The sequence below is a fragment of the Clytia hemisphaerica genome, unplaced genomic scaffold, assembly GCF_902728285.1.
Source record: "Clytia hemisphaerica strain Z4C2 unplaced genomic scaffold, Clytia hemisphaerica genome assembly, whole genome shotgun sequence".
NCBI classification, from domain to species: Eukaryota; Metazoa; Cnidaria; class Hydrozoa; order Leptothecata; family Clytiidae; genus Clytia; species Clytia hemisphaerica.
Window position 1 is genome coordinate 82,695 of NW_027103288.1, and position 24,469 is coordinate 107,163.

General features: G+C 35.9%; 2 protein-coding genes across 2 annotated transcripts; both read right to left on the reverse strand.

Annotated features, from left to right (window-relative positions):
* Positions 1-335: 335 nt before the first annotated feature.
* LOC136808957 (protein SON-like) lies at positions 336-14,674 on the reverse strand. Its single transcript, XM_067065529.1, has 7 exons — positions 14,393-14,674; positions 12,366-13,561; positions 7,220-7,408; positions 6,267-6,488; positions 5,297-5,399; positions 1,532-1,690; positions 336-1,280 (listed from the first exon to the last, which is right to left on the reverse strand). The coding sequence occupies exons 1-7, from the start codon at positions 14,592-14,594 to the stop codon at positions 1,054-1,056; spliced, it is 2,298 nt and encodes a 765-aa protein (XP_066921630.1). The 5' UTR covers positions 14,595-14,674; the 3' UTR covers positions 336-1,053.
* A 305-nt stretch (positions 14,675-14,979) lies between these two features.
* Positions 14,980-18,603, reverse strand: LOC136808963 (pre-mRNA-splicing factor SYF2-like). The gene is made up of 6 exons (XM_067065539.1): positions 18,329-18,603; positions 17,985-18,197; positions 17,496-17,616; positions 17,015-17,105; positions 16,523-16,624; positions 14,980-16,023 (listed from the first exon to the last, which is right to left on the reverse strand). Exons 1-6 carry the CDS (start codon positions 18,551-18,553, stop codon positions 15,858-15,860), a joined length of 918 nt encoding a protein of 305 aa, XP_066921640.1. The 5' UTR covers positions 18,554-18,603; the 3' UTR covers positions 14,980-15,857.
* Positions 18,604-24,469: the final 5,866 nt, after the last annotated feature.

Here is a 24,469-nt window from a genome sequence, read left to right on the forward strand (position 1 = left end):
CTAAATAGCCTGATTTTAGCCTATATTTACCTTATTTTGGGGTTTTCAGAAGTACAATTTTCAACTCCCCCAGCAATTAGGTCCCCCCGTTTATTAAAATCTCGAAAATTTTCTAACCTCCTCCTTTATTTGGGACCTAAGAGTAAAAAGAAAATATGTAACAAAAAGTAAAATGGTATCAGGATTGAAGAGGTATGGGTAGTTTTTATCTGAATATTAGGGGGCGTGAATATAGGATTCCCGAAACATTGACTTTTCATATTCCGTTGAAGTTTTTCTCAGTTCTATAAATGCAATCAGTTTCTTTAAAGATGAAATTGAACAAGAACAGCACATCATAATTTAATTTTTCAATTATTATCACATAATCTTTTGCATCGAGTAATTCTTACTCATGAGCATTTTCAACTCATCAATAAAAATCTGTTGCAAAAATTTCTTTCTTTTAATATAAAAATTCTGTACAGAAATAAAAATAAAAACTTGCATTGACAAATTCAAAATATAAATTATACACCATAGAATAGAATTACGGAATAACAATTAGAAAATCCTTGAAAGCAAGTACAAGAAAGAACAATTTCTCGAGGAATATCAACCCAAGTCGCTTTGTGTTTATGAAAATCCAACGACACACAGTCGATTATAATTTTTCTCGAATGGTAGGGTCCCCAGCAAGCTTTATGTGAAAATAGTTTCCATTTTTGTTCGATTCCCATACAACCCTATTGTGCAATATTGCATTTACAATGGAGCCTCCATAACTTGAAATCTTACGGGGAACAGAAATTTGTTCGCATTTAAGAAACTTTGAGATATGGGGTAATGCATTTTTAACTGAAGAAAAGTAGAGAACACATTCGAGTTAAGGAAACATTCGAGTTATGGAGACTCCAATGTATTTGTATAAATTGGTCCCGTACGTCAATTCTTCACGAGGACTAGTGGTAAAGCTTTAATTGACAAACATCGAGTGTATTGAAAGCATTTATAACAGTTTAAGCTTTAAGGTGTGTATCAATTCTTCGCGACAATTATGTGGTAGAAAGCCTATCATTGATCAAAACCCAGGATTTTAAGAGCAGTCATTGCAGCCTGAGCTTTGGCGTGTTTTTTGTTTGGAGATGCAACTGAAGGTTGATAGTCTACATTCTGTATGGTGCATTTGATGAGGAAAGTCTTATTGTGTGATGAACCACCTTCGAACACACATTCGTATTCTGGCATCCCCATCTTTCTTTTAGAACAATTCTCTGCTAATACCGATACCGGGTGTTTGCCTAAAAAAATAAAAAAAAAATAAAATAAATTTCAAAACCATCCTGCCTGGATTGTTTAACCTTGAAACAATAACAATAAAATTTATATCCCCATTGAGATTTCAATAGGAATTTTTATCCCCATTGAGAAAAAAAGTTATCGGAATTATCTGTTTTGGGTACACGATGTGCTAGGTTCTGTTTCTGCATTCTAGCTATCGCATTTTCATATAACTGATAATGGAATTAAATAACATTTCATAAATTATTACCTCCTATATTATTGACAGGTGCAAGTTTTTTCTTCGGTAAATTGCTTCGTTGGAAGGAGTTATTTCCATACAAGCCACGCCCTCTTTGAGGTTGTTCCTCTTGAGAAGCTAATCCACTGCGACCAACTTTGACGTCAAAAGTAACCGGTGCCACATATCCTGAAGAGTGTGTAAACGGGTAGAGCAGTTTAAAAAATGATCAAACCAACTGATGAGGTACACTAAATTCTTTCTAACAGGAACCTCTATTATTCCAATCTCTTTTTGATTCTAAAATATTGGTTCCCTCAGCTGGAAAGCCGTTAAAACTACTCGCTGTAATTAGAATCTTTCCCTAATTCGAATAATATTTTTGGTCTTTTGAACATCGAATTAAAAAGAGTCAACTGAAAAGCCAAGGAGTATACAAAGTGAATCTCCTATGTAGGATTCAAAGCCACTAATTTCCTACATAGTTATATATTTACACATTTTCCGCTTGATTTCGAAAATTGTGTACCAGGCAAAAAAAAAACAAACTTAAAAATGACTAGATTCAATCCGTCATCCGAAATGAGTCGAAAATCTTAAATTGTCACTTTCTATAGCCTTGGGTACTTACTTACTTACTTACTGCACGGTTTATCGTCCATTGTTCCCAGCAGCTGGGGTTGGACGCCTTCCTCTCTTGATGGCCGTACGCCATGCAATGCGATCGTTTGTCAGGTCGATGTTGACATTGAGGGACTTCATGTCCGCATTGATATTGTCCGACCATCTCTTTTTTGGTCTGCCAACATATTTCCCTTGCACTACATGAGTGAGCATCTTTTTTTGCCAACAGTCGTCGTGCATACGCTGCACATGACCGAACCAACGAAGTCTACCTTGGGAAACTAAGTCTTTAATACATGGAATACCAAGTCTTTCTCCAAGCAGACTTCACCCTTGAGGTAATTGCATCAAAACAGCCTCCATTGTCCCCAATCATATCACCTAGGTAGCAGAATGTGGGTACTACCTCAAGATCTGAACCGTCTATGGAAAACACAGGGGAGGGAGGTACAACAACAGGATTTAGACAAGCAGGACAAACATAGTTAAAATCTTCCCTTAAACGCCCTTTTATGCCCGAGCATCGTTTATGAATGTAGTTTTTACATTGGGCGGCATAAAATAGAGTTGCTCCCTACTCCTTTGTAGCAGACACCACAAGGCCATTTACTTGTCTTTTGCCTTTCCCTCAGACCATGTTTGCAATGCATTACTTTGGTCTTCCGAGTGTTCACACGTAAACCCTTTGACTCAATGGCCTGTTTCCACTGGGTTAGCTTGAACAAAAGCTCCTCTTTAGATTCTGCAATAATAACCAAATCATCTGCGTATAGTAATTCCCAAGGACAACCGGTACGAAATGACCGAGAGAGAGCTTCCATGACAATTATAAATAGCAAAGGACTCAGGACTGAGCCTTGATGCACACCAACGTTTACATCAAACTCGTCGCTGAATTTACCATTGATGCGAACACGAGATCTTGGAGAATTGTACATAGCCTGAACCGTTTTTACAATCCATTCGGAAACACCAAGAGTTCGCATGGCCCACCACAGCACTTTCCGTGGTATACGGTCGAAGGCTTTTTCAAGGTCAACAAAGGCAAAAAATATGTCCTTCTTTTTCCAAGATATTTTTCTTGAAGTTGTCGTAAGATGAATATGGCATCTGTTGTTCCACGACCAGGCATAAAACCAAACTGCATGGAGTCGATTAAGATTTGCTCTCTGACCTGACTTTCCAAGATGCGCTCCAGTACCTTCTGCAGTACTTCTAACAACTTGAGACCGCGATAATTACCACAATCAAGGGAGTCACCTTTTCCCTTATACGAACTAATGATGTACGATTCGTTCCATTCATCAGGTACCTTACCTTCTCGAATAATCAAATTTATAAGGGTTGTGAGTTTCGGGACAACACTATCGCGCGAGACCTTAAGCATTTCAGAAACTATGCCACTTGGCCCAGCGGATTTGCCAGATTTCATCTGATTAATGGCTTTGAGTACCATTGCCTCAGTTATCTCAATTGAGGGACCCATAATGGGATCTGCGTTTGGAAGAGCAGATTCATCCCAGGCAAATTCAGAGTTCAGGAGACCATCATAATGTTGTTTCCAGGCCTCTAACTTTGAAGCATCATCATATACAATATCCCCTTCTTTGTTACGAATACACTTTTCACCAACAATGTCTTGATTCTCAGACTTCATTTTTCTAGCAAGCTGGAAGACATGGTTAAGCTTATCTTTCTCATTCAAATTACGAAACCTTTCAACTGAAGCATCTTTTTTAGCCTGGTAAACTTCAGATTTTGCCCTGCGTTTAGCAGCCAGATATGGCTCTTTCTGACCACCACGTTTCCAGATCTTCCAAAGTCTTCTTTTTTCCTTAACAGCAGTATCAACCCTTTCATTCCACCACCAAGTTTCCCTGCGTCTTTGATGTGGTTTTGACCAACCGCAGGAAGTATCAAAGGATTCAAGAATAGAGTTTTTCAAATTCTTCCAGGATTCATCAATATCATTAGAAGCAACAACATTTAGCAATTTCGCATTAACACTTGCACAGAAATCCTCACATATGGCAGGCTCTTTTAGTTTCCATAAGCGTCTGCGTTTGGGAAAGGCTTTGAGAGTCACCTTGCCTGCATTCAGAATAATGTCACCAAAAATCAACTTATGTTGTGGAGTGCATTCTTCACCATTAATTACAGTTACATTGCGGACTGTTTTTAGGTGATTTTTCGGAATTAAGATGAAGTCGATTTGTGACTTTGTGGCACCAGACTGGTAGGTGACCAATTTATTGTCTGATTTAGAAAAGAATGTGTTAGTGATAGCAAGATTAGCAGCTAAACAGAAGTCAAGAAGTCTGATACCGTCAGCATTTCTGTCACCAAAACCATTTCCACCGTGAACATTGTCGAAACCTGCTGTTTCTTTACCCACATGACTATTAAGATCACCGCAGATTAGAAGAAATTCCTCTTCCGGTGTTAGGGCTGTCTGAGTAAGAAGATCGTTGTAAAACTTTTCTTTTTGTAACTCAGGTAGACCAGTTTGAGGCGCATAAGCACTAAAGATACGGATAATGGATTTTTCGATCATGATGCGAATGTACATGATTCTGCTGTTTATGCGTTCGACAGATATCACATTCTCAACAAGGTCCTCCTCCACGAGATGACCCACATCACCAAAACCAGTTTCATCACCACACCAAAGGAACTTATATTTGCAGTTTTTACCGCTTATCATTCTAGCTGATTGGCCTTTCCATCGTGATTCTTGAATAGCGCAGACTGAAACCCTACGGCGTGACACAGTCTCGATAATTTCACCAGCTCTACCTCTCATGGTTCCAACATTCAGGGAACCAATACGAATATTTTTAAATAATTTAGTTTTCATAATTGGCTGCCAGGGCCATGTGGAATATGCACGGGTCAATGAAGTCCATCTAGAGTTGCCCGGCACACTAGATAAGGCTGCTCGCCACTGAATACATAACCGTTCGCGACTAACTTTGTATAGCCATTCACTCATTGGCACGGAAAACACCTTGAGTTACAAAAGATAGGAAGGATTTTTGAGAAAGAATTGAGGCAGAAAGTCAAATAGGGTAGTCAAATCAAAATTTATGTTGAAAAACTGGTAGGTCTGGTAGGTAGGTGGGTAACCCAGTAGGTACAGTAGACAGCACAATAAATGCATAAGAAAAATACCTTCGCGATTTTTGCCAAGAGCAGTTCCTTGTTTCCAACCCATATTTTTCAACATTCGCATACCAACACCTCCACATACTGGCATCAAATTGTGAAAGAAATCCTGTTCAAAGTAAATTTTGGTTAAATTTTGTAGCGAATATTCTAGCAAAAAACATACATTTCCTAAACCTACATGATTCTATCAAAGTATGATGAGGCCCCCCCAGCGGACCCTCAATTCACGCAATCACGCAATTTTTATTCGAAATTCACGCATTCACGCAAATTTTCCTCGAGTTTCACGCAATAACCCGATTTTTCAGAAATCGGAAAGTATTTTGTGAAAAATTGGGGAAACATTGGAAAATTGGGAAAACTGCACATAATTGGTGGAAAAAAGGGAAAATTCACGTATTCACGCACAAAATAGCCAAGATTCACGCATTCACGCAATCGAAAAGTACATTTTCACGTTCACGCAAGTTTTTTTAATTCACGCATTCACGCATTTTTTTTCAATTTTCACGCATTCACGCAACCAAAAATGCCCATTCACGCAATCACGCAAACCGCTGGGGGGGGCCCATATGATGGTTACAAGAGCAGAATAAGTTAAGATAACATACGACGACTTTCTGAAATACTAATTCAAACTCGAACAGAAAATTTAATTTATTTGAGTTACAGAGAGATTTGAATGGTAGAAAGTATTTGATAAGGTATTTTCTTGCCGGTAATGACAATTAGTATAAATTGTACAAAAGAATCAAAAGCACAGAAAAAGTTTTCATAATATTCGTGACGTAATAATGTTTTTTACGGAAACACCCCGTTTTTTACCAGTAGTGGCAACAACTTTTCTATAGTTTAAATTTGCCACTACTGGCAAAAACCGGGATTGTTTCTAAAACATGACATAATGAATATCATGATCTATAACGAGAGTCCACTTATAAAAAATGACATATAACAAAACGTATTCAATTACCTTTCGGACCCAGGTTTCTACGGCACCTGCAATCTCTTTCTTGTTCATCAGCACGCCTCGTTCACCGGTAAATTTGCCCGGTTTTCGATTCTTCTCAGTCCATCCTTTAAGTTTCAAATCACATTCTTCTAAAACCGAACGCGCTAACTGATCGTTCGGATTAGCGTTCAAACGTTGTTGGGCGCCCATACGCCGCCCGATTACAGCGCTTACGTTGATTGGCTGGAAAAAGGAACAGCAAGGAAATCACTTTTCAAAAACTTTGTAAAGTAAGCCTCGGTTCGGATTCGAAACTAGAAAGTACGTAGATTGTATACCAAAGTATACCAAATAGACTGGATACCAAATGATATCATAATCGAAACCTCTTTCAAAGAACTCTGATTTAAGGGAAATCAGCCTTGTCAGTAGAGGCCGAAGTCAAGGAATAGACAACAAACTCTCAGCTGCTCTGCTCCCCATTAAAAAGATTTGATCAAAAATTTAGTGACAAATTGGGCGTTGAGCCTTATAGTGTGGTCGTGTTACAAAAATACAGGCTGTTTGTAGGAAAAAAACATTTTTGGTCTAAAATTGACCATAAATAGCATCTTCTGCGTGAATTATCTTGAGTTAGGTAATGAAATCGGCTATACCCGTTTAAAAGTCTTCTATATAGTTTTTCGAGAGCTTTCGAATGGTATACATGATATTGTCTGGAAATACGTTTGAAAAAAATTTCGCCCTTAGGGTTTTGCCTGGGGAAAAAAGAAATGTCCCAAAAAAAGGATGTTCCACCAGTGGGATTTTAGGGAATTTTTTCTTGAGGCATAACCATCCTATAGAGAAAGTTTCAGCTAGATCTTATTTTTTTCCCCGTAAATTATGCTAAACGACCCCACTATTATAATAAGCCTTCAAGGATCACAAAGACAGTTTCCAAGCAGCAATTGATTTCTGATTGTTTCACTTACCTTTGTGGGTCCTTCGTCAACTTCTTCATAGACAGGAAGGTCAGCTTCTTCTCCCTTCGCGTTCTCCTTTTCACGATGGTCATTACCCGCAGAAACAGGGAAATGTTTCTCTAACGGGCCAGTGATGATGTCCGCTGGGTTGGCTGTGATGGAATTCATTGAACCTGCCATGATAGCTTGTGCGGGATTCTAAAATATAAATTAAAACGGTAAAGTTAAGAATGAGAAAAGTACAGTTGAAGCTCTATAATTCGACGTTCTCCCATTCGATACGCTCCATTATTCGATAATATTGTAAGTCACTGCAAACAAGAAACTCTCATAAACGACGTTCTACTATTCAATACACTTCCTTATTCGATGAAAATTAAATTTCCCTTTCAAATCGAAATAGAGAGGCTCAACTGTAGTATTATCTAAAGAAATACGCAGGCTTCAACTAACCCAGACTCGAGCCAAATCATCATAATATTTGGACTCATTCACACTGCTTGAATATGATGGCAGAATATATACTGGTATAACCTAAAATTTCATCATGATCGAATCGCAGAAACACTGAAAGATTACTGATAATAAAGCTGGTTAACAGAGAGAAAATAATTTAATACCAATTACCTTAGAGCCATCGATTTTAGCCCGTTCAATAAAGGAAATGTCAAATAAAATCGATGGCTCCTTAAAAGTTACCTGTCGTCATTTTGAAAATGTTGAAGCCATGAACAAGTGAGTAAAATGCAATGATGGGCTCTTCCAGAAAATGTTTGTACATGGGGGTGGGGTGGGGGTGTAGGTTATATTGGACATTTTGTCGGGGGGGGGAGTAGTGAAAAAATCTGCAAAAATTGCCTTGTTTTAGAGGCAAACTTGCTCTGATTAGGGGTGATTTTGAATCTCCGGGGGGTCAACTAATGCTTGTCCGGGATTGGGATCCATTGTCGGGGGTAAAAAATTCACAGTGTTCGGGGGGGGGGGTTCCAAAAAATGTTATATCCTCCACCCCCCATATTCAATTTTTTTCTGGAAGCGCCCAATGAGAAAGTTAATAGAGTGTGTAGTAAAGGGTTTGGAGCAATCCTTCACCACACATTCACTTCTTGTTATTTAAGATATTCATGACGTAATGGTCATCATTTGCCAGTACTGGCAAAATTTAAACAATTTTTCCCTTTATCAAAATTTCCACTGATGACAAAAACCGGAGTGTTTCCGTAGAAAACATTACGTCATGAATATCACGAATAAAGGATTTTCAAGTTGGCCAAGTTACGTAACTTTTGCCATGGGGCCTGGAATTTCCAAGTTATTTTTACCGAGTTATTTTCCATGTGACACCATAATTTTATTTTTGTTAGAGTTTTTATCGAGTAAATAATTACCAAATAATTCGAAAAGTTAAAAGCCGCAAAAAAAACTCAAGTTATCATTTTTCATTTTTTTCATTTTTCTGACGTCATAATGACGTCGTAAAACTGAAATTATGACGTCAAATGCAAAGTAACTCAGAAAAAATAACTCGGGAATTCCAGGCCCCTTTTGCCACTATGGAAGCAAACGTTTTATTTGCGCAAGGAGTCGTCTCTACAAATTCGAACGTCGGCTTCCATAATGGCGGATTTTCATTAGGTTTGGGAAACCCTTAAAAACCTGTATAAAAACCTGTATAAAAACCAGAAAAGCCTCTTTTGGGAAAAAAAAACTGGGAGCAACCAAATGCAAAAGATTTTAAAAGTAACTCTAGATCTTGCTAAAGTTTATAGGTCAAAACCACTTCACAGGGTGTCCACGGAGGGATGTTTAAAATCTTTTTGAACCCCCTCTGCTGTATGAAATAAAAGTTATTTTGAAACAGTTCACCATCAAGTCTTTGAACTCCATTTGCTTTAAGTGTGCACCAATTCTAATTTTCTTACCACCTTTCAACTAATGTTTCAATTCCAACAAATTATATACGGTTGAAAAGATAATTCAGAGTACTATAATGTTTGTTGAGATTATTTGAATGAGGACATGAGGAAAATAATTAAATTCTTTTTTTTTGACGTTAGAAACTTTTTTTTTGGTATGGAGGTAGATTATGTGTGATATTTTTTACATTTTAAGTTAATTGAAAATAAAAGCAGCAAAAAACAGTGTTTTTTAAAGCATTGTTTGAAAAATGCTAAGCAAAATAAGAATCAGTGCACACTTAAAACGAATGGACTTTAATTCCATCCATGATATGCTTAAGTTTGATTTTGCTCTATGACACAATCATGTTATGACTTCTATCATATATGCTAAAAGATTATGCCACGGAAAGAATCAAGCTTAAGAATATCCTGGAGTATCAGGAATGAAAAGAACTTTCCAGATTTCTTGAAAAAGCGAGAAAAACACATATTTGGAACTGTGAATTATTCCACAAAAAACAGAAATCGGGAAAGTTCTTTATATATATATAAGAGGCAGTAGCGTTTTCAGCACTCTATGTTTGCCAATCATCTTTGATGGAGCAAAATTTCATAAAAATATTCAAGCCAATCTAAGAGATATCTATACACGGAGTGGCTGTTTAAAAGGGGATCTGATTTGAGCTCATCAGGGTTGAAAAATTTCATTCAATCCAAGTAAACTCGAAGCAAATCTTAGATTGATAGGTGTATGGTAAACACTTTCCACAGATTTCTGGTTTGTTCTTAAAAATTGAAATGATATGAAATTTTGCTCCTTCTAGAGTGCTGAGAGCGCTACTGCGACAAGAAGGCTTGATGGAGAACTGCTCAATAATCATTGTGTTGTCTTCAACCTAAAAATAAAATATACATTCATGATGTTCACGAGTCCTGTGATACCTACAATTTACGGAAATTCATTAGTTTTATACCATATTCGCAGGTTACGGTACCGTTTCGCCCCGAAACGAAATGAAGTCATTCTATTGGTGAGAAGTGAAGTAACAATTAAATTCAACCAATAGAATGACTACTTTTCATGTAGGAACGAAACGGAACCGTATCGTGTGAAGGTGGTGATAAAAGAAAGCCGCTGCTCTTAACCGTCTTAATTATAGAAGCATTTTCACGTAGTTACTCCTAGTAGACTAGAGTCAAAAATGAAGAACGCCATAACGCAAGTATTTTTGCTCTCAAACAAACGTCATTTCGACCGGTTCATTAAGAATTAAAAACTCATGTGTTCGGTCAGTATCACAACTGAAAAGATAGGCAGGGATATAGAGAACTCGTGAATACCATGATAAAATAAATACAAATTACAGCGGATACAGGTTCACCTGTGACAGCTAATTGTAGAGCGTATCTATTTTCATGCGAAAATTCCCATTCATTTCCATCTAAATAGGTTTTTCATGTTTGTCTAAATATTGTAATTCATTTTGGAAGCATACGTTCGAGGCTGTAGAAGCGATCCCTGACCGGGGGGGGGGTTGGTACTAAGTTGTGGGGGCCAGTGCCGGGTGGTGGTCTGATAAGATAAGTAAAAAACAACTTAGTACATGGTACTAAGTGGTGGTCCTTATTGAAAAAAACATTTTTGCAACTTTGTATCAAGGCGGACTAAATGGTGGTCTCAATACCAAATATGAGGCATCAAGTTAGTATCTGGTACTCAAAATCCTGAAAAATCACAAAAAAAATCTTATTGTAGGCAGTCTATATTTATTTCTTACCATTTCATTAGGATGTTTATTACGTTTATTGTTTATTAAACTTTTGTTTTTTGTTTTCCCCTGGGTGTTATCAAAGTAGGCCTGATTAGTGTAAAAATCGTGCAAATTTGGAACAAAGCACCAAATTTGGACCAGACATGCCTAATACCCTGTGGATTGATATTAGAAGGGCAACCCAATAAAAGACTTAAGGGTAGCCCTTATTTCTGGACCCATTTATTTAAACCTAGGGTAAAGCCCAAGAGCTCATTTTTTATGGAGATTTCAAACTCATTTTAGGCCAAAACCAATTATAGAATCTGAAAGCTCTTGAAAAACTATATAGAAGACTTTTAAGCAAGCATGGCTGATTTCTGTACTGAATGGGAGTTATTTGATGTAGAAGTGTTATTTTATAAGCGATTTATGACCAAAATGAGGGGGAAACCACCACTTCTTCATAAAAAGGAAGCTTTTTAGAAAATTTAAAGGAGGTGTACCAGAAAGTACCATTACTAAAAATGAAAGGGTGGTATACCTATTTTGAGGGGGAAAATCAACTTAATACAGGGTACTTAACGGCAGGGGGGGTGTGACGAAAAATCTAAAAAACAATTTACTACCCAGGGTAGTTAAATACTAAAATGGGTGGTATCTATGTGTTAAATTTTTAAATATTTTTCCAACCTGGGTAGTTAAAACTGGTAAAATTAGCAAATTTTAGCTATTTTTCTGAAAAAAGCTGAAAATGTTTATAATTTGAAAAAATTTTCCGTTGGAAAGTTGTTTGCTGCAAACAAAAAATTCTCGAAATTTTTTGTTAATATATAAAAAAGATTTCAATTCTAAGGGCAAAACATTAGATTTTGCACTAAGTGAAAAATGTGTCGCAGAAATAATAATTTTTTAGCTTTTTTTGTAAAATAAGTCCGAAAAGACTGTCTCCATGACAAATTGTCCCAAAAACTTTTGCTACCAGGGTAGTAAAATACCTCTTCCAAGAGTCTGGGTGGTGGTATGTAAAAATTCGCAAAAATCCTTTTACTACTCATATATGTCTGAGATTTTACTATCGACCCCCCCCCCTGTAACGGTGCCGTTAACAGGGGGGGGGGGTCGATAGTAAAATTTCTCAATGGTCATATCAAGATTGTACCGGGTACTAAGGGGTGGTATACCTATTTTAAGGGGTAAGTTCAACTTAGTACCAGGGTACTAAGTGGTGGTAGTCTTAGGTAAATTTCAAAAAATAAGAAAAGTACAACTTTTCGGCACTGGTCTAGTACCACAACGTGGTGCCCTCCCCTGCCCTGACGCAAATAGAACGTTTGCTTCCATAATGGTGGAAACGACGATACTTAACCAAACATAAAAAACCTAGTTCTAAAACATCAATTTTTAAGCAAATAAGATCACTCATACAAGTAGCTGCCAAAGAGTACCGAGTTGAATAGAAGGTTCAAACTCAAGAAACAATAAAACTAAAGATAGGCATACCATAGCAATCCTGCTTCTACTACTTCCACTGTACCCTCCTGAGGAAGATGGGAACATCATGGGTGCTGGCTTCGATATGAATGGATGGTGGATCTCAGCTTCATCATCGTCACTACTCCGCCTACTATCAGCAAGATGGCTATCGTATTTGCTATCTTTGGCTGAAATTTCTAAACACAGTTTTGTGAATTTATTCAAATCACGGTTTCCACCATCGGGCACTGATTCCCATTTCCCATATGGATCTGAGCGTTCTTTCTTAGAGGTGGATGATGATTTAGCTTTTGCGTTAAGAATATCCCGTGCATCTTTACCCGGTACTGTGTTCCCGTACTTGATTTCAATTCCGGATCTACGGAGTGCTGATACTTTTTGAAATACATTGTCAGTTTCTGCATTAACTATTCTCATTGCTTCAGTTTCTTTAACGTCCCATTTCGATGGTACTGGACCCTCGATGTCTTGTTTAGTGTCTACAGTTTCTCTATTTCGACTTTTAGATCGTGAACGATGACGGCGATCTCTAGAGGTTGATCTATGTCTACGGTCTCTGGACCTTGATCTGGAGCGACGTCGACGATCCTTGGACCTTGATCGTGACCTCGACCTTCGACGCCGATCTTTTGATCTTGATCGAGATCTTCGACTGCGCCGCTCCCTAGACCGTGATCGCCTGCGGTCTCTGGACCTCGAACGACTTCTTCTGCGGTCCCTGGATCTGGACCGACTTCTCTTTCGATCTCTGGACCGAGAACGACTTCTTTTTCGATCTTTAGACCTAGAACGGCTCCTTTTTCGATCTTTAGACCTTGAACGACTTCTTTTACGATCTCTGGACCTTGAACGACTTCTTTTTCGATCTCTAGATCTCGAACGCTTTCTTTTCTCTCTCGACTTTGAACGAGAATGTTTCTTCGATTCACCTCGATCTTTCGACCTTGATCGGGTCTTCGAAGTTCGTTTATTGTCTTTGTTGGAATTTTTCTTAACATCCTCGACAACAGTTTTCTTTGTGTCTTTAATACTAGAATCTTTCTTGATGTTGTTTTTCTCTTCGACTGCTGACAGTGCACTCTCCAAGATGGCGTCTACTTTCAACAACAATTGATTGCTTTTAATGACGCCATTTGCTTTCTTCTTTTCTTCTTTGTTCTTTTTACCTTCACCTTCTTTCTGATCTTCTTCATCTGAGGAATCTACAAAGAAAATCAAAATTTCAAAAACAGTGGAATGAAAGCGTTTTTGTGTATCAATGAGGTCTCCTAGCACCAAAAATACTTCAGATGGTGATAAAAGCATGAAGTTTTGAACAGTAACACCAAATTTCAGTTATTGGGTACCGCATACGGGTGCGGTTACATGCTTTTTATCAGCATCCAACACATTATCACACATAATTCTACAGAATACGTAGATGGTGTAAATTTAAAATTTCTACAGAATAATACCGGATAAATAGCGATCTAGACAGTTAGCCTAACTCGTCAGTTAGACTGTTTACTCGTCACTACAAAAGTTCTTGGGTCAGGGGTTTGGAGCTCGAGTCTCGAGCGCGCACAAAGTGAAATCGTTCTAGAATATCTACAAAATCAGTTGAATTCTATATTCTACATTATATGTCGATATTAAAGAGTGCCGTAATTCTACAGACGTCCGCAGAATTAAGAAAATTTATACATCTACTTATTTTGTAGATTTTCTAGTGAGACTGGCCTGCAGCATCTGAATTATTCTTATGTTTTTATAATTTAACAGTATAGTGGAGTCACTTTAACTCGAACCTCTATAACTCGAATGTCTCCATAAATCGAACGAGTTTTATGGTCCCTCCAGCTAACAACGCCTTATAAACCTTAGTCAGTAACTCAAACAAATCTGCGTTATCCGTGCGTGTTCGAGTTATGGAGATTAAGATTGGAATAAAAATCTGAAAATTAGGGAAATGAATAAGTTTCTTGTAGAAGTACATCTATAGAGGTCTGAGATTCAAACTTTGAAAATGAAAGGGGACAAAATATTCATCATACCAGCAGTCCGATCTTTCTTCTTCTTGTGTTTTCGTTTATGTTTCTTTTTCTTCTTCTTTTTCCGATACAGCTCCTTCAGTGCTTCGTCTTCGGGAAGTTTTTCATTCTTCATTTTGACTGAATATTCATTACCAGATGATCTCTCATCAGATGACGACCAACAAGACTCTTGTCCAGACTCCTCTGTAACTGTATCTGCCATCTTTGTTTTGATGATGTAATGTTTCTGTTATTTTTTCAGTTTTCTTTTTTGTTTAGGTCAAATTCTAATTTATTCTTCCTGTATGAAAAGATTAAAGTAATTTAGTTTATCATCATGAGTAGAAGATATTAAAATGTCGTCAATACACCTTTTCGACCGTAGTCGCGCGGTCAGGCGCGTGCCACCTAATTATTTAATTATACCCCTAAACTCGATCCAATCCTTTTTGAACACATTTTTCTATTGTCTATAGGTGCGAAAAAAGGACTGGGACGGTTTTAGTGGGATAAAGCGGACAAAAAAATGCCCGCGCAGGAATTGGCGGCTACGGTCGAAAAGGTGTATACAAAACAGAACTGACTTTCTAGTAATAAGAAGGAATCAGTAAGTAGTCAAGTCCTATTTTTCCATGAATAACAAATCAAAACAACTCACGGTATGAAATGTTAAATGACACAAAAATTGCATCGTTGTTATAAAATTTAAATACTTTAAAAATATTAAAATATAATAATTTATAATCCAGGGTGGCAGTAGAAACGCTAGAATGTAAAACAGAATGCCCTCTTCTAACCTGAGTTCCTCTCATTTTTAAAAACCATATTTTACTCCAATAACTTTATTTTCAACAATTTTTTACTGTCTAGTGTTTACTGTCTCAAAAAAAAATTGACCTTTCCCCCTAAAAATACATTCTCTCTGCATTTGTTAAAAATTGCTGACACAAGATCGAGAGATAATTAAGTGAGGTCCTTCATTTTCAAAAATAATGATTACAGCTATATTTTTTTCAGCTTCAAAATTATCCATTGTATTAACCATACTGTCATTTTTTCCATCGTCATAAAAATATATTGAACGAAATCACTCCAATTAACGATGGTCGAAGGAAATATCGTAACATTTCAGGATACAACACATCTTCTTTTCCTATCAAGGCTTGTTAAACAGCTGAACACCCTGAAAATGCATTTTCTCCATTCCAATTAAATTAAACTTCTATTTTTAAAAGATTGATCAATTAATGTCATAATCCATCAACGAATTTCAGAAATTGTAATTCTAATTTTACAAGCAAACCAAGGAAAGCTCATTAGATAGATAGGTAGGTACCAGGTTTTGGATTCTGTTGTACCAAAATACGAAATCTCGAGAGAACGTCACTCTGTCACGTACCAGTAACCAACCACCACAGAATTTTTTTCATTTTTGACCAATATGTATAAACAAAATTCTGAATTCTGATGATAAAAGGAACTTCTTTTAGATAGCAGTACCCCTTTCCAGATTTTGTCGGATTTCTTCTGTATATTGCCCGTAATAACGTTCAGCCTTCTTATTGAATTTGGCGTTGCTTTCGTTGATGTAATCGATGTCGGCTTCGTCGAAGTGTTGTCGGCGTCTGTGGAATTTCGATCGCTTCTCGATTCTAAAAAGGAGACAACGAGGAAGACTTGAGAAGGTTGTTATCAAACTTTTAAGGATCAACAAACAACCAAACTTTGAGTACTCAGAAATACATTTGGTCGTGAAAATATTTTAGAATATCTTGAATCTTTTGTAACTAATTGGGTAGAAAACTTTCGAAAAGATACAGTTCTTTTTCTCAAAAAACTCTCGGCTTCGAAGAAATTGAAAGTCAGTTCATAGGTTTAAGAACACTTCTCACTATCTGATACGCTCCAGAAAAAAATCCGATTCCCCTTTAGATTTGAACTAGCGTCGACTGTATGTTGGGAGAAACAGATCCCTTTTGCAAGATAGTCGGAAGTATATACAGTTGACGCTCTCTAATTCGATCTTCAAGGGGAATTGGATTTTCATCGAATATGGGAGCTTATCGAATAGAAGAACGTCGAATTAGAGAGCGTTAACTGTAATTCCAAATAATATGTTAGAAAGGAAGAAAAAGAATTCGTTTCACTTACTGTTTCTCAAGATCGTTGACCATACGATCGATGCCGGTTTCGGATACTTTATCTTCGGTGCCGTACATTAAATTGTGCGCTGATGGAAAGTTATTGTCACCCCTGGAAACAAGACGAGTGATAATAACAAAATATACAAAGGTTGACCAGCCGCAATTTTCTTACAAAACTACAGTTTGCACCATTGTGTTAAAAGCTGAAGGTTAGAGGCGAATCTTTAACCTTTCCCAAGCAAGAAAATGTAAAGCCTTAAAATTTGCGCCGCACGTAAGTGGGGTGGCACAGGCTAGAAGAGACCATGAAGACCGGTTACTATTACGACAATGTACGATGAAGATTTTACCATACTGTAGATCAATTTTGAAATATGTCTTTGGGCCGAAAGTTTTGAAGACTTTTTTGAGGAATCTGATAAACAGGGGACCCAAACTCTACTTTGGATGTACTAAGACCAATATATCCACTCATGAAAAAAAATGTGTCTTTACGTACATTTTTTGTTTATTCCTCTCGTATTCGTCATCATCCGCCTTCATCTGTTTGGTTAACCTCTCATATTGACGGAATTGTGCTGCAGCATAATCTATAAAATGGCAAACAAGCATTAGCAAAAAGTATCCAATTTTATTAAAATTACACTTATTAATTAAAAAATTATAAGAATTATATTCATAAATATGTATTTTCCAAAAATCAAAATGTTAAAAACATTTTTAAATGTTAAAAAAATTATATTCTTACGTTGAAATCTAGTTTTAGCATTTGTACTGCAGCACAAAAAATGAGCCCCAGTTTTTATGTTTTTAGTCATAAATAAACTTCCAGGCATTTCGTAAAAAAACGAACAAAAAGTTTCCTAAACAAAAGGTTTAGTCAAAAGCTAGTCAGTCTTTCCAGGGATGGATAAACTTTTAAAGAACCCAGCTAATATTTGATTGAGTCGCTTTTGCAATCTAGCTCTAAGATATCGTACCTGAAAACCCAGGGTCCATATTTTTCTTTTTCCTTTTTCTTCGATCGGTAATCTCAACATCTTCGGCAGTTTCACCAAGCATCTTGACTCGTTCGTAGTCTTCCCCTGCTTCTTCCGCTTCCTAAAGAAACAAACAGAAAGCTCTCAGGTCCCTGATAAAGGAGGCAACTTTGAAAATCAATAATCGTAGGGGGAGTGGGTTATTATGCGCTTCAGAGTAACTTGAGAGTACCAAAATATTTAAGTAGCAATGACCGAATGATCAAGGTGACAGCGCTGTAAACCAGGGGTTTGCAGTTGGAATTGCTCTTTCTAATGTTTTGTTCAGTACCTATGAACAAAGACGTTTGAATGTGGACCCCGTGAAAACAATTGACTATCTAAAATTACAGGATTATTAGATATCTACGCCAAACATTGACTTTAATCATTAAGTATCTTATTATTCCTGTCTTTTGTAATTTATTTATGTTTACCACACCACTTTACCTGTCTTGCTTGTTTATCAGCCACCTCCCATTCAGCTTTTCGTCTCATGGCTTCATAATTCTTGGGTAGTTTCTTACGCATGTCTTCTTCAGCAACCTCTTTGTGATTCAACTTTCGTGCCTCGTTTCGTTTCATCTGAAGATTACGTAATTTCTCGTCGAATTTGTTGGTTGTGTTGTGAGCCAAGTAGGGATTGAACTTTGGCTTTGGTGCCTTATAATGAAGAAATTGAGGAAAATTCAAAAATTACAGTCCCTCATCCTTTTGTTGAGGAGAGAAGCAGATATTTATACATAAAAAGAACTTAGGAGCTTGATTATTTTTAAATAACAAAACAATTTTACCTCTTTTTTTTCTTCATCACTTTCTTCACTATCAGACGATTGGCCATCATCTTTGTTCTTCAAAAACATTGGAAAATCACCTTCAATTTCTTCCTTTGTAACTTCAGGTGCACATTCGATTAAGATATTTTTCCTTTTGCTTAATTTTGTTGTGGTCTCTTCATCTTCGGAGTCTGTTAGGTCAAGTTCAGGCCAAATATTGCCAGATTCTTTTTCCTCACTCATTATCTATATTATTTCTTATTGCTATCTTAAATTTGAAAAATGTAAAAATAAGAGAAATGTCTTGTGGTCCATCACAAACAGCCATAGGTTACTGTCTGTGAATTGAAAAATGCTATTGACTCTGATTGTCTTGAAATTATAACAAGTATTAGGTATTGTGGATACAAGTTTGAGCCAAAATTTCTGCCTAAGTATTCTAAAAACATCCCACATTATAACTTTGTGAAAAAAACATTCCATTGTTTGAATTGGAAAGATTTGATTGAACACACCTTTTTTTCAAACGTTTTGCTTTAGTTTGGCAGCACCATAGTGTCTTCATTTTCTTGAAAAATACCAAACTTTTGATGAAATTCAAAAGATTTGCATCTTTCTGAGGCCGACCCTAAAAATCTTTTCGTTTCCGGTCCACCGGGTGACGAAAAAAAAAGTCATGCGGGTGGCTGGGAAAAATCTTTTTTTGGTCCTTTTCATGATTTCTAATAAAAAAAATTTGGAAGAAAAAAATTATCTCTCTGGCTGTTAGTGTTGCCCCACATTTTGTCTTTATATCTTTTCTCTCTTTCACTGAAAGAAATGCTATTAATTACAAAAAGCTGTACTTGATTTTTTTCCTTCAAAGAATCAACTAACTTTTCATTCTTATAAAATTGATTTAATATGGATAACACTATTTATTTTATCTTTAACGTCCAGAAAGCATGCTAAACAAACAAACTTTTTGAATTTTTTTCAAAGCTCAAATTCTAAATATCTCGGTGGTTTGATTGACTCACATCTCAACTGGAAAGCCCATACCACTTCATTATCAGCAAAACTTGCCAGAGCTAATGGTATCATATGTAATCTCAGACACTACGTTTCAACAAAAACCTTAGTTAACATCTACCATGCTCTATTCCATTCTCATCTTCAATACAGTTATTAACTATGGGGTCTTACAGATAACACCACATCCAAGCCAATTTTTATTCTTCAAAAGAAAGCCCTACGTCTCATGACTTTCAACAACTTTCAATGCCCTTCTTCTCCACTTTGACCTAGTCAAATGCCTTAACATTTCTTTTGTTCACAAATTTCTGAATAACAGGTTAACCCTTGACCTTCTAAATTCTTTTAACTTTGTCCAGCTTGATGCTGATGGTGAAGATGACCAAGGCACCAGAGGAGCAAAATTCAAGCTTCTTTTTGTTCCTTCCTACAATACCATTGCTTTTGGTAATACATCCTTTTCTAAAATCTGCATAACACAATGGAATAGTATTCAGCGATCTTATCCAAAGATTACTCTGAGCTCATCTGATTTTAGCCTTGTCAAATCTCTTGCCTTTACTCACTGTCTTGGGGAATACTGAGCACACCCCCCTACACACAGCATACTTTCTATTTTTATCTTTATGTAAACAAAATTTATAAAATTAACATACTTTTAAATAATTTATAAATTTTACAAAATGGTATCAGCATTAGTCTAGGCTATGAGGCGGTCTCCTTCCTTTCTATTTTGTGTCCCCTTTTTCAGAAAATCAGGATCTTCCTGGTTGGTATCAATACTAATTTAGGGCATAGCATCAACCCCCCCTGACTTTTTGGTTGTTACATCCAAAAAAATGCAAATTTTTAAATTTGAAAGATCTTCTATGTGGCGTTTTATTTTTGCAAACTTCAAAAAACTGATTTTTGTCTTTGTTTGGCTTAAATGCTTGCGTGTAGCGTAGGGTATGTGTTTCCCGTAATTTTTGTATGAAGAGTTAGGTCTATACTGAAGGAAAAGATTTTTAAATTCTAAAACAAACGCATCATCATTAACAAGAGGAAGTAGTACCATAAGTTGGTCTAATATCGACATCCCTCGTCTAATTCTGACAACCTTCTTTCGAGACAGGAATAATATGAAAGCTTGAATCACTGATTGAAAAACGATTATTCTTCTCTCACCACTAAGCAAAGAACAGTTTCAACCTTTCTATCAATTTCAGGTGATAAACAAGTGATACTTTTATGGACCTACCTGGTTATGCATTTAACACATATATAATTGATATCTACGTGAGCATGAACGTTAAACAATCATTCAGAACACAAATAGTGACGATTTATTAAAATTAGTCGTTTGTTTCTTATTAAAAAAACGTTTAGAAACCAAAATTTCATGCTCTTTCGTATTCTTTCATATTCAACACTTTGTGAGGATAAAAAAAACATCTATCTCATCAAAAAATTGAGTAATTTGGCTAAGAACCTTGATGTATGCTTATTAATAGTGATTCTTATAGATAAAGATGCGTTTTTTGAGCTGAAAATTTTTTTTACAAAAATCTGCTTGACCCATCTTTTACCTACTTTCATGCAAAAAATCAGAAAAAAACAACGATCCAATATTTCACAAAGTCCAAAAAACCCTTTTTTTAGCCGTTTTTTGGCCCAAATTTGCCCAAAAACATTTTTTTTTTCTCGAAAATTGGGCTCCATCACATTCGAGGGTTTATAGTTATGCATCTTTGTGCAAAAAATCATAAAGAATGAAAGAGCTAATCTCGAGAAAAGCTAATACCTAAGTAATTGATAATGTGCTTATAAAAAAATATCGAATTTGGCCAGTTTTTCTATAAAAACACGCCAAGCAACCAAAATTTCATGTCTAAACACACATATGCTTCAAAAGTAAGCCTTCGTGAGCAAAGAAAACATCTATCTCGTAAAAAAATTGAGTAATTTGACTAAGAACATTAATGTATGCTTATTTTAATAGTGATTCTTATAGATAAGGGATCTTCTCAAAAATAAATTCGCTTAAATAATCGAATTTAAGCGAAAAATTCGCTTAAATAATCGAAGTACTTCGATTATTTAACATTCGAAATTCGATTATTTAGTCCCCTCAGTTCGATTATTTAGTCCCCTCGGCTCGACTATTTAATCTTATGATTCGATTAATTAATCCTTTTGATTCCAAAATATAATCGATTTTTTTCCAAAAGATAGTCGAATTACGAATATTGGTTATTTTTTCTTACGTAGATCGAAAACAGCGCAAACAAGCCTTTGTCTACTGTGGATTTGAAAGACAGAAGAAAAAATATTTTCAAAAAGCCGTAGTCAAATCAACCAATGACTGCATAATTCTTCTTACCTTTAAGGATTTTTGATCTACCAAGGGGCATCATAAATTATGAAATGATAGAATAATCCTTTTGTGAATCACATTATCGCATCATCTTTAAGTTTCTTAATGTTTGGATAACAATTCCACGATCTCTCCACGATAAAGTACTTCTATCTTTTTCTATCTTTTTAATTTCCACACACTCTGTGATCAACCTCTCAACACAGTTGCTTCTTATGTCTTTGTTATTGTTTTTCGATTCGAGAATAGCACTCCATCGCTGTGTTCATGTTCAAATCAAAAAGGGCAAAACAAAAAAAAGATAAAAGGATAAAAGGGAGAGCACTCACAAGATCAAGAATACGTCATTACGTCATATAAAAGCAGGAAGAAAACAATCCTTTGCTCTATTGTTCTGTTCGCAAACGTCAATCGTGGCATTTTGATTGGTCAATGCAACATTTTTTTCTTACAAGTTACGTCATGCTCTATTATTCTGTTTGCAAAAATGGATTCAAATTTTACATCCAGGTTTTTTTTAATGGCTAGATAAGAGATCGAATCATCGCGCAGAATTATTGATGTTGTTGCACTTTTTCTCATCTAAAAAATGAAGTTGTTGCATTGTTTTTCGCGCGAGTTCTATTTTTTGCCAATCAAATTGCGTCACGCATTCGAAAGATTCGAAAATGTTGCAATTAAAACATTGAATTCATTTGTGAGTTTGGTTTTGAGAAGAAAACATTTTCTAAAAATTAAACCTAAAATATTGTGATTTTATTCATATTTTGAAAAGACTTTGAAAACAGAAAGTTATAAAATTTATTACATTGAGATATGGTTGTAAGAGGTATGTATGTATGGAAATGGAATGCTTTGTTTGCTTCAGTTTTCACTGCAGACTTTCCTCCCTTCAAAATTCAGTTTTCGATGGGAGCCTTTATTTATCTAAACTTTGTTTTTATTAATGGTGATTCATTTTTGGATATCAAAAACTCCCAAGGATAACCAGTAAGTTTTATTTATTTTGGAGGTAAAAAATGCTAAAGAGAATGAGTAGATATGTGTCGGTGATTTGTAAAATAAAAGGGATTTCTTTTTCGATTGAAACGTGAAGTTAAAATTGACGTTACAGCATTTGAAAAAAGATATAACTTCAAGGCAAAAATATCGATGAAAATTGGATTACAACCTGTACTTTTTTATATATCATTTTTTAGCATTTTTTATCCTCTTTCACTTGCGATGGGTGGGAAAATTGTCCAAAACAAACAGCCGAGTTTAACCGAAAACCATTTTACCGAAATTCGGTATTTTTGAAAGGATCCCTAAGATATAAGCAAAAAAAGGATTAATTAATCGAATACAAGGATTAAATAATCGAATAAAGGAGATTAAATAATCGAATATAGGAGATTAAATAGTCGAAACTATTCGACTAAACGACGGCAGCTATTCGATTAAATAGTCGAATCAGTAATCGAACTTAATAATCGAAAATCGATTATATTTTTGAGAAGATCCCTAAACATGCGTTTTTTGAGCCAGCAAATCTTTTTGCAAAAATCTCCCTGAGCCATCTTTTACCTATGATGGTACCCTACTTTCATGCAAAAAATCAGAAAAAGTTAATGATCCAATTTTTCACAAAGTCCAAAAAACCTGTTTTTTAGCCGTTTTTTGCCCCAAATTTGCCCAAAAACATTTTTTTTTTCTCGAAAATTGGGCTCCATCACATTCGAGGGTTTATAGTTATGCATCTTTGTGCAAAAAGTCTTAAAGAATGAAAGAGCCAATCTCGAGAAAAGCTAATACCTAAGTAATTGATATTGTGCTTATAAAAAAATATTGAACTTGGCCAGTTTTTCTATAAAAACACACCAAGCAACCAAAATTTCATGTCTAAACACACATATTCTTCAAAAGTAAGCCCTCATGAGCAAAAAAAACTTCTATCTCATAAAGAAATTGAGTAATTTGACTAAGAACATTGATGTATGCTTATTAATAGTGATTCTTATAGATAAACATGCGTTTTTTAAGCCAAATAAATTTTTTTGCAAAAATCTGCTTGAGCCATCTTTTACCTATGATGGTACCCTACTTTAAAAAATTTAATGATCCAATTTTTCACAAACTCCAAAAAACCGTTTTTTAGCCGTTTTTTGGCCTAAATTTGCCCAAAAATTTTTTTTTTCGAAAATCGGGCTCCGTCACATTTTGGCCATCACCGTTTTGCACCTTTGTACCAAAAATCAAATGATTCCTATGATTCAATCTCGAGAAAAGCTGGTAACGAACGGACAGACGGACGAACGGACAGAGGTGAATTTATAGGACCTTCACCCCACCGGGGTAGGTCCAAAAGGGTGTCGGAATTAGAGGAGGGATGTCGACATTAGACCAAGTTACGGTATATATAGACCTTTTCGCCTTTCCATCTGCCATATTGAATTGTATGCAAAAATTATGGTGGCCGAATTGCTGTGGTGAAATTCCCTTAGAAAGTATGCAAAACATATGCAAAAAGAAAGTATTAATATAAAACTTACATGCATAATTGGCATTATATTAAAGTGTAATCTTGTAGAAGAAAGATTAATTTTGCTTCCTTTGAAAACTAGAAATAATCAAATTCGCTCATGTCTTAGAACAAGCACTTCAAAAAACCATAACATTAGACATAAACTCAAGCTGAAAAATCACCCGCGTAGGTACAAAAATAATCCTTATTCAACTGACGGTAAATTATTCTCCTGGGAATAGAACCATCAAACGTTCAAATCAAAACATTGATCTGAACCCGCTGA

Coding starts and splice junctions, on each gene's coding strand:
- LOC136808963 (XM_067065539.1), bottom strand. CDS start 18,553: ATGAGTGAGGAAAAAGAATCTGGCAATATTTGGCCTGAACTTGACCTA. Junction 18,198..18,328: donor GTGATGAAGAAAAAAAAGAG/GTAAAATTGTTT, acceptor CTTCATTATAAG/GCACCAAAGCCAAAGTTCAA. Junction 16,024..16,522: donor GTCAACGATCTTGAGAAACA/GTAAGTGAAACG, acceptor TCTCCTTTTTAG/AATCGAGAAGCGATCGAAAT.
- LOC136808957 (XM_067065529.1), bottom strand. CDS start 14,594: ATGGCAGATACAGTTACAGAGGAGTCTGGACAAGAGTCTTGTTGGTCG. Junction 13,562..14,392: donor GAAGAAAGATCGGACTGCTG/GTATGATGAATA, acceptor TTTTCTTTGTAG/ATTCCTCAGATGAAGAAGAT. Junction 1,281..1,531: donor ACCTGTCAATAATATAGGAG/GTAATAATTTAT, acceptor TTATTTTTTTAG/GCAAACACCCGGTATCGGTA.